The sequence below is a fragment of the Bos indicus genome, chromosome 17 (genome assembly GCF_029378745.1).
Source record: "Bos indicus isolate NIAB-ARS_2022 breed Sahiwal x Tharparkar chromosome 17, NIAB-ARS_B.indTharparkar_mat_pri_1.0, whole genome shotgun sequence".
In the NCBI taxonomy this organism is placed as follows: Eukaryota; Metazoa; Chordata; class Mammalia; order Artiodactyla; family Bovidae; genus Bos; species Bos indicus.
Genome location: NC_091776.1, coordinates 69,064,241 through 69,078,114, shown reverse-complemented (window position 1 = coordinate 69,078,114; position 13,874 = coordinate 69,064,241). Strand labels below are relative to the sequence as shown.

At 40.3% G+C, this 13,874-nt stretch overlaps 1 protein-coding gene across 2 annotated transcripts in view; it reads right to left on the bottom strand.

The window, feature by feature from the left end:
* The window catches only part of HORMAD2 (HORMA domain containing 2), a 71,000-nt gene that overhangs the window by 37,763 nt on the left and 19,363 nt on the right, over nt 1–13,874 (bottom strand). For both annotated transcript variants that reach the window (XM_019977345.2, XM_070769814.1), the window contains exons 6-10: nt 12,139–12,159; nt 11,395–11,421; nt 5,030–5,097; nt 1,955–2,106; nt 1,524–1,777 (exon numbers count right to left, since the gene is read on the bottom strand). In XM_019977345.2, the coding sequence (XP_019832904.1) occupies nt 1,524–1,777; nt 1,955–2,106; nt 5,030–5,097; nt 11,395–11,421; nt 12,139–12,159 (522 nt within the window). The remainder of the gene's footprint in view (nt 1–1,523; nt 1,778–1,954; nt 2,107–5,029; nt 5,098–11,394; nt 11,422–12,138; nt 12,160–13,874) is intronic.

The following is a 13,874-nucleotide window of genomic DNA, read 5'->3' as shown; positions in this document are numbered from 1 at the left end:
CTGGTGGTACTAGTGGTAAAGAATGTGTCTGCCAATGCAGGAGACACAAAGAAATGCAGGTTTGATCCCTGGGTCGGCAAGATCCCCTGGAGGAGGACATGGCAACCCACTCCAGTATTCTTGCCTGGAGAATCCCATGGACAGAGTAGCCTGGTGGGCTAGAGTCCATGGGGTTGCAAAGAGTCAGATATGACTGAGCATTTGTGCAAGATATATATTATGACGTATGTTGTTTTCTGTATGTGTATTATACTTGGGTTTTAAAATGTAAAAGGAGTCTGGTCTACCTGACCCCACAAATAAAAATTAACTCCAAGTAGAATAAAAATTTAACTGTAAAAAAGAAAAACCTTAAACTTTTATAACAAAACAAACGAAAGTATCATAAATGACCTCAGATAAGGAAGGATTTCTTAACATCCAAAAGCACGTTAGAGGAAAAGTTAGACTACGTTAAAATTAAGAACATCTCTTTAGCAAAAAGGAGCTTAAAGAAAGTGAAGAGATAAGCCACAAACCTAAAAAAAAATACTGTAACATAAATAATGGAAACAAGTTATTATTTAGGATATATTTTTTAAATCAATGAGGAAAAGATAAATAACCCAATAGAAAAATGCATAAAAGTCTTGAATAGTTACTTTATATACATAAAAAACCACAACAGCCAATACACATGAAAAGATGCTTAAGCTCATTAATAATCATGGAAATGCAAATCAAAATCAAATCATTTACATCCAGCGGTTAGGCAGAAACCATAAACATGGGTAATACCAAGTGTTGTCAAGGATGGCAAGCACCCCCTCCACTGGTGCCGGAGCACACACTGGTACAACCATTGTGGAAAACAGTTTGTCACTACCTAAGAAAGCTGAGAATGTGCAAGCCCTAGGACTCTTGGGAACAGTCCTCTGAGACGCTCTTGCATGTGTACAAGGAGGTGTATACATGAATGTTCATAACGATTACAAAGAGAAAGAATGTCTATCAAGAGTACAATATCCTACAGCAGTGAAAACGAATGCACTCTAACTTAGGGTTATCCGTAACACTTGTACCCCGGTCATCAAGAACTTAATTATACTTACAGTGAGTATGAATAAACACTTAGAATATTTTTAAATGTTTAATATGCTCTTTTAAGATAAAGAAAATCCCGAATTTTCTACGTTCATGGGTACTTTTTGTAAAAAGAAGTATATTATTGGGTTGGCCAGAGAGTTTGTTTGGGTTTTGCATAAGGTGCTATGGAAAAACCCAAACAAAATCTTTGGCCAACCCAACAGAAGGTCTATCTTTCCCTCCTAGCCATGGACAGTTTCATTTAACAAAGTCTATTTCCTTCTTGAATATAGTGCTTTTTTAGAATAAAGACTTGAGGTCAGGGGCTAGTTTTGTTTTTGTTTTTATACCCAGCACACTCCACTGGACGGTTATACTGTGATACGAGCTGTGCGGGAGCTGAAACACTCAGCTGGGTCTAACCAAAGCAGCAGAGGGGCACTGCGGCTTTGCCTTACCTCAGTGTTGCATTCCTCCTCCTCCTCATCGCAGTCGAGACCCTGATGCGCAATCTCCGTCGTGCCGCTCTCCTGGAAGAGGCTGCTCTCCAGATCAGACACTCTGGTGGCTTCGGTTGTGACTTTTACTTTCATGCTGTGAAAGCCAGTGGAGACCATTCCCACTTGAAGGTTTACAGGCTCTCCTTCGAACAGCAGTAAGTGTGAGCTTACTCCTTCTTTAAAGCCAGGGGGCTGGTAATCATTTGGGGTCACTGCAAAATGGAGAGGGCAGAAAACCAAGAAAACTGTGAGTTTCAGGAGAACAAGTCAGGTTAGTCTTTTATGTGTAACAACAGCCATCTCTTTCAAAGGCTTGCCAAAATCCTTCTGTTTATCCAAAACACTACTTCAGCACTAAAGAGGGGATTTGACTAGAGGTCTGCACCTACCTGCATTGTAGTAATGGAGTGTCATAGTCAGTATAACATCGTTAGGAAGGGGTCCAAGGTTCTGCATCAGCATGTACAGTTTGCGGATCAGCAGAACACTGGCTTTCTTAATATCTTCACTGTTCGTCCCACTTTCGAAGCTTGTGTTACTGCTGTAATCATGTAAGGAAACAGCACACTTTTCAATCACATATAATATTGAAAATGTATTTCAAAAAGAACAAAAATTTTTACTGTATGAGCAGATAAATATAAACTAAACGCAGGACACTCTTGAGACTATTTTAGAATGTAAATCAAAGGAGTTATTGCACTTTTTGCAATGTATATACAAAGGGGTTCTTAAGTAGCAAGTTCCCTTAAGGCATTTTAAATGTGACCTGATTTTTTTTTATTTGATTTATAAATGACCACATAATTTAATACTGAGAACAATGGACTTGACATTTAATATTGGCTCTGTTGCTACCTAGCTGAATGACTCCGGTCAAGTCACTTAGACACACCAGGTCAGTTAGCTCCTTTGTGAGATAAGCTTACACGTTTCTACACCTCTCCAAATTAAATCGGTCGTCGTCTCTGGCCTTTGTACCATCTGGGTATCTCTCAGAGGCATCCCCTTCTCACTCTTGCATGGATTATCACCATGACTGACTATTCTTCCTGTTTTCCTTCTTGTTCACACGGCAAAACATTCTCCACACCACTCTAATACATATTCCTAAAAGGAAAATCCACTCGTGTCACTCAAGTCTTAAGTTTCTTATATTGTATCCATTACTTTTCATTGAAATTCGAGAACAGTGTGTACAATGGCCTCTCACCAGCCACACCCTCACCTCCACCTTCATCTGTAACTAGTCCCCGATTCCTTCTTACTCCCATGCGTTGTGTATGCTCTTCACTCTGCTTATACTGAGCTTTCCCACTTGTCTTCCTGACACCCGTGTGTCGTCTCTTCAGGAAGTCTTCTCTGGTCATGCCTACACCTCACCCCTGTGCCCTCTAGACTGAGTGGCTGCATTTTTCATCTCCACAGTACTAAGTTTGGTGCCCAACCCCAGTAAGTACTCAATAAACATTTGTTGTATTAGTGAATGAGCAAATTGGGCTAAATTACCTTCCAACTCTAAACATTTTTTATTTCTCTCCAAAAATTTCCCCCCGATTAGTCTCACATTTGAGTAGTTTCCAGGAAGGACTATGACTACAATATATTTGTACAATGCCTTTCACGTAGTAAGTACGCAATACTGAAAAATAATCCTTAGTAACTGAACTACTAGAGGTAGTATGAATTCATAAAACAAACATTATTAAGTAAACACATTTGCTCCTTTTTCAGTTCTGAACAACTTAAAGTTTTGTCTGCCAGGATCTAGTCAGTTTGAAATAAGTAACCAAAGGGAAGGGTGATAGCCATGAAGTTCATGGGATCCTCCAGTATACATCATAGTCATGAAATTGTTTCATGTAAAATCATACCCAAGACTTCCTTGTACTGTTTTTTAAAAGGAAAATCATCTTTACTATGTAAGAGGTGATAAGGTAATTTTGTATTAAGTCACCCGAGCAAAGGCCCAGCTTTGGTCTAGTATGCATTACCTTCTCTTCCTGAGTAGCAGAAAGATTTGGCCATTTCTGTTATACTGCTCACCTCTAGATATATGTGCCTTCACGACAAAAGAGATTAATCTGGTTGTCAGTGGCACTTAGATTTGAATTTTAGAGAGCAAAAGGCAGCTGTTTTATGTAAGAGTATATATATGAAAAGCTCTGAACACTCTGTAAAGTATTATACAGATGTTAGCTAATGATGTTTAGTACCTTAATTCTTATTCCTAGAACCTACTTCCTCTTCACATCCTAGTGCTGTCTGGAAATTTTACAAGGGAGAGGATTATAAGGGTATGAATCTTGGAGAGAAATTGTAAAACTTGTAGTAAGTGATGAGACAGAGCTCATCGTATGGAAAATTGAGAATAAGGCCATATTTCTCTTCAGTCATTCCTTTCAGAGAGACTCATGCCTCTGAGGTGGAGCTCTCTGCCAGCCAGGGCTTTTCTCCATCCTCCACCCGCCCCACTTCTATTCCATCTCATTAGGAATACTCAGCTCTATCTGAATCCAAAAGCTGGGAGGGGAATGAAACATCTCCGCGTAATGAGGACCTTCTGAAGCAACTGTCCTTGTCCTTGCTATTTAATCCACTAGTACACCTAAAACTTAAAATTTTAGACTTGATAGGAAAATGCAGTGCTTTCCAGTCTTTTCCATACAAGGATACAATATAGATGGTTGTATTCGTATGACATACGGGGGTAAGCAGATGAGAATATTTGTGTCTACAGGTAAAAAGAGCAGGGGCTTCGCCTATCCCAGTCCCCATCTGGCTGTTCTGAGGGTAGAAAGGATTGCTTTCTTGGCATAGCAGTTCAGAAGCTTTGGGTTAGTGGTTAGATAGAGCCTCACAGAGTTCTTCAATCAACACCACATGCACAGCCCCATCAATATTATTTCTACTGCTGGACTACCCAGCAGCCACCGTAAAGACCACCACCATCACCACCGCGACCACTAGGTATCATTTACTGTGTGCTTCTTACCTGCCAGGAACTGGTAAAGCTTTACCCATGCATTATAATTTAACAATCACAGCACCCATATGAAGTAGATATTATTAATTCCACTGTGCAGATGAGAATGCTAACATCTGGGGAGGCTGAATATTCTGTACAAAATTATATGACCAGAAATGTCAGAGCTGGGGATCCAAGCTAGATCTTTCTGCCTTAAGAATTAGGACTCTTGACCACTAAACTTAACTGCCTTTTGACCTACCAGTATCACCTACAAGGAGAAGAGGGAAAGAAGCAAAGGAAGCCTCTTCTCCCACCACCTTCATCCATGGATTTCAGAAATTTAAACAATTATTACATTCCCTTTTTATAATAGCAAGTTTTTTGTAAGATTATTGGGGAAGTTACAAGAAAGTGTAAGGCCTATCTCTGGCCTCAAGAGGTATATGTTTACCTCAATCCTATGTATTTCTTATATTTATTAAACAGATTCTACCTGTCAAAATCCATAGTGGCTCCTTCTTTTGTGTATTTGAATTTGAACTGGTATATCTCAGTCACTTTCTAGAAATATCAAAGGGAAGAAAGAAAGAAATTGCTTTCAGAAAATCTCTGCATTTTCTTATCTAGTAACAGGTGTTACTTATCAGGTGTTACAGGTGTTTTCTTATCTAGTAACAGTATACACCTTCACTGCTTCCCTTCTATACCCTTCATACTTGTTTGTTTTATAGCATGACATTATTCAGGAGTGATATCTCCAGATAAAAAGATAACAGTTTTTCTCCTCCAAGCTAAAAATGACTTAGATGGCATAGTCTATTGTTACTGCTTTAAAGCTGGAGAAACTAAAGTCCAGAGTCAAGTGTCTGACCTGGCTTTGGTCAGTAACAGTGGAACCAGCTAAGAAACCATTCATTCATGGAACAGACATTTATTGAATGTCTACTTTGGGTCAGGCACTGGAGTCACTGTGGTGAACGTGACAGAAAAGGTCCCTGTTTTTCCGGAGTACACAGACTGTGGGAGAAATGGCCGGTAAATAAGTAAACAAACAACAATTTCAGGTAGTAATAAGTGCTGTAGACAATATGAAGCACAGCCTGTGACAGACGACGGAAGGGCGAGGTGCTGACTGGGTTGGGAAGGGCCAAGGAAGCCCTCGCTAATGAGGTGATGTTTGAGCTGAGCCTCCTTGACAAGGGTCAGTCCTGCGCAGATGTGGGGGAAGGCGGGGCACCCCAGGCAGAAGAAACAGCGAGGCTAATGCTCTAGAGGAGGAAAGGAAGCCGCCTTCAGGATTACAGAGGAGGCCAAGTGGCTGATGATGAGTGAGCAAAGGGGAGAGTGTAGGAGATGAGGTTGTAGAGGAAACTGTGGTGCCTTGTAACTAAGAGGCTTGGACTTTATTCCAAGTAAACAGGAAGTGAATGGTGAGTGGTATTAAGCATGGGAGTGATTTGCAATTTTTAAAGATCACCTTGGCTATTTTAAGAGTTCAGAGAGGTGGGAACCATGAAATAATTAAGATGGTAGTAATTCAGGGAAGACTACAATGGCAGCAGGTAAACTAGAAAAATTTGAAAAAGAACCAGAGTCTGTGGTATCAGATCTTTTTTTTTTTACTTTCGTGATCTTGCACTAAAAACTAGAAACCACTGCTATCTGCCAGCTATAAATAGAGACAAACATAAATAAATAAGCTAGAAATAGAGAGGGACAGATTTCCTCGTGAGAGATGTAGTCCATTTAAAATAAAATGATCGCCTAGCAGTTGAAGCTAACATTTGACCCAGATACACATACAGTTGACTCTTGAACAACACAGGTTTGAACCATGCAGGCCCACTTAAAAATGGATTTTTTTTCAATAGTAAATACTACAGCTGTATGTGATACATGATTGTTGAATCCAGAGCATGCAGAACCAAGGATACAGAGGAACTCTGTGCAAGGAGGGCCTGCCATGAATTACGCATGGCCTTCCACTGCATGGGGCCGCCACCCCAACCCCTTCGTTGCTAGAGAGTCAACAGTAATCTACCCACAGAGCTGGAGAAGGTGCTGAAGACAGACAGGCAAAGGCTGTGAGTTTAAGTCAGAACACAAAAAAGACTTCCTTCATCGTTTCAGTGTTTTGTTCCTTGACAGTGTGGGAATGGGAATGTTAGATTGATGAGGAAAAAAATCACAACGTTCTTGTTACCTGTTTCTATCTAGATTTGGTGTCCCATTAATCACAGTCAGCTGGTTCTGGGGATACTGGCTCATGCTGCTTACATTCTTAAAAGACTAATTTGCAATGGAGTTAATTTTAAGATAAAAAAAATTTTCTAGCAAAACAGTCTATGTGAGAAATCAAACCAAGATCAGAAGGCTGCTTTGTGAGTCCAGTAGGAGAGATGTATGAGACTGGAGGAGCCCACAGCAACAGGTTTTCTCCCAACAGGCTAGATACACAACACCCTTCTTCGTGGATGAGGGTGTAGCTGCCCTGTCAGGTAAACAGTGCCTGTTCTTCCTGCCCGCCCGTGTTTCCCAACCAGCTCTAGCTTTTTGATGCTCCAAGCTATCTTTTAATTGTATCAAGAGTAGATCCCATAGTGGTTGATAAAAAGTTGACACTTTCTTATTTGGTCTGTAGGGCAACTGATAAGAGTCATGTTTGTAATTGTTTTTCACTGTGTGTGTTAGTTGTGTCTGATTCTTTGCGACCCCAGGGACTGCAGCCCACCAGGCTACATGGAATCTCTAGCTCCACGGCATTCTCCAGGCAAGAATACTGGAGTGGGTAGCCATTCCCTTCTCCAGGGGATCTTCCTGACCCAGGGACTGAACCCAGGTCTCCTGCATTGCAGGCGGACTCTTTACCGTCTGAGCCACCAGGAAAGTCCAATTGTTTTACAGAAGATACTCATGCTTAATAACTTCAATCTGTGTCTGATTGATCAAAGAAGGTATATTTACAGCAGGCACTAGTCTCTTCTTAACACCTCATAAAACATTCTCCTGCTTTTCAGATTAATGTGTTGCCTAATAAAGATGAGCCTTTAAGCTGCTCACCAATGGTTTCTATTAATCATACTGAATGTATCCACATGGACCAGAGCAACAGCAACATATACAGCCTTTCATTCTCCCTCCATGTTCCAACCCACTGGCAAGACTTTTCAGGCCTGTCTCCAAAGCGCATCCCCAGGCCATCTGGTTCTCTTCACCTCCATTCTCTTCACCCCATCCAAGCCAAGACCAGCTCTTTCCATCTGATCTGCTTGCTTCCAAACTATTCCTCCTCCTCCAAATTCATTCTCTGTTCTATGGCCAAAAAAAGTTTGGAAAATGCAAAGCAGACCGTGTTGCTCCTTTGTTAATGGTTTCCCACTGCCCTCAGGATAAAATCCGGTTTACCTTGGTCCACTGGCCTGACTCATCTGTGCCCTGCCAACCTCTCTGACCTTCTCTTTTGCCTCTTCCTGCCACCCCACTCACCCAGTTCCAGGCCCAGGGCAGCCTCTCTGTCCATGAAGATACCTTCCTGCCTTCAGGCCTTCACACAACTGCCCTCTGGGGTATGCTGTCTCCAGTTGATGACAGTAATCATGATACTTGGGCACTTCCCTAAATGCTCTACATCTGCTCATTCTTACATAGCCAGACCGGGAGCAGGCATTACACCGTTACAGATGAAGCTAGTGAGCAGTAGAGCTGGGATCGGACTCTGGCGTCTGCAGTGTTAACTCCTGTATTGCTATGCCAGTCCCATGCTGTTGCCTTTCACGATCCTGCACAGGGCGGCTCTTCGGGCCACTTAGTCTCAGCTCAAACAGTGGCCCCTCAGGGAGACCTTCCAGGGACTGCTCTCCAATCTTTTCTCCTCCATTCCCACTTGGCACTCTCCAGCGTACCACCTTCTTCTATTTCTGTAGCCTTATGATGTAGCTGAAACTGTCGCTAACTTTTGTTTACTTGTTTATTGTTTACCCTCCTTCATAAGCTTAACGTAAGCTTCCAGACAGCAGGGACCTTGTCTATCCCATTAATTCCTGTGTGTCAGACACATAAGTGGAACCTAATTAATACCTGCTTAATGAATAGTCAGCCAGGATAGAGTTCACATTCAATTGGATTTCATCTTACAGAATTAAAAACGTCTCCAAAAGTATATTCTGGCTAGAAACAGGGACCGTCTGTAGTTCAGTTCCTGCAATGATCTATTAAAAGTGGCGCTGACCACCTCTGGTAGTCACAAAGAAAACCGGATGGTGCAACGCTAAGAGCTGCGCTGTTGTGTCACCTGTGTCCGACTCTGCAACTCCATGGACTGCGGCATGCCATGCTTTCCTACCCTTCACTATCTCCTGGAGTTTGCTCAGATTTATGTCCATTGAGTTGGTGATGCCACCCAACCATCTCATCCTCTCATCCTCATCCAGCGAGCCGGCTCTTCACATCAGGTGGCCAGAGTATTGGAGTTCCAGCTTCAGCATCAGTCCTTCCAATGAATATTCAGGACTGATTTCCTTTAAGATTGACTGGTTGGATCTCCATGCAGTCCAAGGGACTCTCAAGAGCCTTCTCCAACACCACAATCTAAAGCATCAGTTCTCTGGCACTCAATCTTCTTTATGGTCCAACTCTCACATCCATACATGACTACTGGAAAAACCATAGCTTTGACCATACGGACCTTTGTTGGCAAAGTGATGTCTCTGCTTTTTATACTCTCTAGGTTTGTCACAGCTTTTCTTCCAAGGAACAAGTGTCTTTTATTCAAATACAGTAATTCTTTATGGGTCTATCATGTGTTAGGTCACACATCTCATTAATACCCTCACCCACTCTGTAGCATGAATCTGCAGAGGAGCTACACTGCCCTCTTCACTACTTTAGTTACTTTTGCCAGTTCATCTTTCTTGAGGTGGAGCAACCAGGACAAAACCTCAGGTGTAGAAGCACCACAGCTTTGTGCAATGCCCCCAACACTGCTGGTCTCTGGACAGAATAAGCACACTTGTTTAAGCCAGAGGTTCGCAACTGGTGTACCATGACAACTCTTCACAGGAGCACTGCAAATTTTAGTCCATGTGTAACATGCTTTTTTGCTTCAGGTAAATATTAATGTTGTTATTGTTTGTGCAATTCTGCTTAGGGGAGGCTATGCTTCTACCAATATGAGTTAAGAAACATGGTACCATATTAGATAAGACTGTTTATGTGAGAATGGTGTTTTGAGAGTATATAAAAGAGTGAGATCAAAGACATAAATAGTTCTCTCAGTGACTTGATGCTAAAGAGCAATCATGAAACAGTGTAACCCATGGATACTCTCAGGCTATGAGCATCGCTGTGCCATAGTTATACCATAATTATTGCTGAGATGTGTGGAGTCTTTTTGAGTCTTTTCATCCTCTTAAACATGCCACCAAATTATCTAGTAATCAAAAGTGTTCCATGAACACAGAGGTTAGGGATCATTGCTATAGGAAACAATATGTAAGAGTTCAGAATATTTTTTCTAGGTCATAAATGATGGCTCAGAACTTATCATATAATAAGCTGATTTTGCTTTCTAACTTTATTATATATATTGCCTACATCAAATTCCATTTAACAGTTTTCTTCCCACTCTGTAATATTTTTCTGTAGATAAGCCCAATTTCCTAAGCACAGTACTACCTCAAAAAGCCTCAAAAAATTTCAGACTCGGAGTTTCACATGCAGAAGAAAACTTAGTAATTTATTGCATGAAGGAAATGACCAATTTATTAACAATTTATTGGAGATCTTACTTTGGGAAACTTCTCTTCAAATGTACTGGAAAAAAAAACCTGAAAACTAAACTAAAGATAGAGATATACAGAGGTAGCTTAGGCACTGAGGAATTGTTACCCACCTGCATGCACCAGTTTTCTTCAGCCTTGCTCAAACAGCTATTTATAATCTTGCCAAAGAGTGGATAGTAAAGGCTAAAATAATGCTCAGCTTAGTTGTGAAGGTCACCATTTAGGCTAAATTCATAGGCTTAGGGAAAGAAAATTGAAAGCAAGGAAAGGGGAAGAAGAAAGAAAGCTGAGAGGAAAATAGAGGTCAGAATGAGAAGAAAGGAGGAAGGGCATCTCCTTCCATTCCTGTGCTGTGACCTCGGCTGCTGTTCAAAGCAGCACAGGTAACCACCGTGTACTCAGTACGATGACAGTCACTCTGGGGGATAAAAAGAAGACAAGGACCTTGTCCTCAAGAATTCACAGTCTGGCTAGGAAGATAAAGTAATCTATAGGAATCAAGAGTGTTGAATTGTGAGGTCCTGCTGGAAAAGGGAATTCAGAGAAGGAAGAACTTAGTGTGAACAAAATAATCAAAGAGGCTCTCATGGAAGTTTCAGATGAAGTTTCAGACACAAGTTGGCGTTGAGGATGAGTAGGATTCAATAAGCAGAGGGAAGAAATTTACAGAGAGAAGGAAAAAGGTAAAGCTTGGAAATCTATGAGAAGGTCAGACGGGGAGAATTTAGTTAGTCTTTAAAAAAAAAAGGTTTAGCATGTTTATGCCCCAAAGACCACAAATAGAAAGGATTCAGCATTAGTCAAAATGAAAAGGAAATGCAGTCTTCATAAATCAGATTCTCACTGTTAAGGTGTTAGGGAATAGGCTTCAGTTCCACTCAGTGTTTTTCCCCAGTACTGCTAGGTAGTTTTTTTAAATTGCATAATAAAGAATTGGTGACATTTATAATAAAACACACAGAAAGAGCTCACTATGAGTTACTTTGCTCATTTGGTAGTCTAGTGACATAATCTATGGCCTCAACTCAGGTAAACATATTTAAATATACATATACTGCCCATCTCTATGTGTTCTTACCTCAGGTTCCTTGGGATTTGTGTAAAGCTATTTAAAGAAAAATAAACAGCATTTAATTTCTGAAACTAGATTACTCCTCACAGAATACATTTGCTATGTGAGGAGTTCAGTTTGTGATATATTAATCGAGTACTGAAATACATATATGCATAGATTATATGTATCTGGAGATATATATTTCAAGGTAGAGGTGGAATAAGCTCTAATTTTGTGAACACAGACTTTATAGTATTCCATGAACATTGACTATAAGGAAATTGATAGCCAGGTATTTATAATTACTGTAACTGAGCTACAAATAAATTCTAAATAATTGGTTATGGTTTTAAATTTTTAAAATAATTTATATACCTATGACTCTCAGTAGTATTGTCTCATTTTCTTTCTGTTCTTAATGACATATACCATGCTATACCCAGCAGTATACAAAACTTCAAAAAAATCTGCAGAACTTCAAAAACAAGGAACTTTGAGTCTGTAAAGTAACTCAGAAAATGAAATCCTGATAGCTAGTAGATAGAACAGATAGTATATCCTATATATTTCCTCAGTTATTATAATATGCCAAAGAAATATATAGACTGTGACATTTTAGTAAAAGCTTTGATCGAGTTTTTTTTAATTCCAAAATGTCATAGGACAATGAAATTCAGGAAGGATGGGAGAGAGTACACTGTTTAACCTCTCACTTGCCAAAAGACAATGAAGCAGAGGCAGAGGGCTCGTCTTTAAATGCGTACTTACTGTCAGCACTGCCATGCGGAGCTGTAAGAGAAAAGAAACTGTTGTTACTACACATTTGCACCTGTGTTACTGTTTTTCAGTTAAACTATGACCTCAGAGAGGTTCCAAGAATTGGAGTAGAAAAAATATTCAGAAGGTCAGAGAAATGGATACTAATTATCCATTCATCCAAGTGAGTGTCTATTACATACCCAGGGTTCTGCTGGGGAGGGGAAGGATGGAAAAAAAAAAGATAACTAGACTTACTCTCTATAAGTTACATTCTAGTTTGGGAGGGAAAAGATACACAAAATAATTCATTATAAGAGTTAAATATGCCATAAGCATCTCTAAAACATTTTGCCCTTTGAAAGGAATCTACTAGAGTTAAAAATCTGAAGTCTGATATGAGTTCTACAAAACCCCTGCCCTCCCTACGTATACATTACAGATCAGATTCTCTCTGTTTGAAAGAATAACAGAATACATAGATACAGAGACAGAATCAAGTCTATCACCAACTTTTAAACACTATGACACAGATGAGAAAATTTTCAGGACCATAACTTCCTATCAAATTATTCACCTATTTCACCCAAAGGACTAAAACTTTAGTGACGCTGTGTGGCCATTTTGGTTACTGCATACAACTGACTTTAAGACTACCCAGTGAAACTCTAACTTACATTATTTAATTAATAGCTCATTCATTCATTCAAAAGTAGAAATGGCCCCTGATCTCAGGGAACACGCATACCAGCAGGAGAGGACAAAAAAAAAAAAAAAAAACCACACACATAGGTACATCATCACAAGTGTGTTAATTGCTATGAAGCAGTTAGGTTGTGAACATTAAACAGATGGACAATCTAGGCTGGGAGAAGGGTGGCAGGGGGCCGGGGCTTGTCAAGGAAAGCCTTTCGGAGGAAGTAAATATTTAGGCTGGGACATGAAGGATAAATTGGAATTAGCCAGATAAAGGGTGTGGGGTAGGGAAGAAACTTTTGCAGGAAAAATAATATGTACAAAGGTAGAAGGCACTCAGCATGTTCTAGAATCCTTGTGTGGCTTGAACTTGGTGAACAATGGTGAGAGTGATGCCTTAGAAAGTGTGATCCCTAGGCCAGCAGCCTCAGCATCACTTGGAACTTGTCTGAAATGAAAATTCTCACACCAGAAATTTGGAGGTGAAACCTGGCAATGTGTGTTTTACCAGGCCCTCCAGGTGACTCTGACGCAAGCTAACATTTGAAAACTGCTGCCTTGGATTATTAACTCATTTAATTCTCAAACAACCCTGAGGTAGGTTCTAATATTACTGTAAAGAAACCCTAAGAGGTAGGTTACATGCCAAGACACAGGAATTAAATGGCAGAACTAAGATTCACTTCAGGCTGGCTTTTTCCAAGCCTTGAGCTCTTAACTACTTTGCGCTGCCCCTCAATGATGGACACTCAAGAAATGTTGCTCGATGAATGGACAGGAAAATGAATGAGTGCTGTTTGGTGTACTGGTGATGACCTTCTACCCCTCTCAACCCATCTAAATACTAAGGGCCTTCAAATCTCAGGAGTCATTTTCTCCCAAAGATTTCCCTCTTGCCTCTCACTGGCTGTAATCCCACTTTTCCATATTTCCTTTGCACATGATCAATATCTTGCCTTTGGCATTGCATCACTTTCTAATGAATATTATGATTATTTATACTTGTGATAAAGATGATTTTTTAAATAAAAATATCAAACTGATATGAAAAA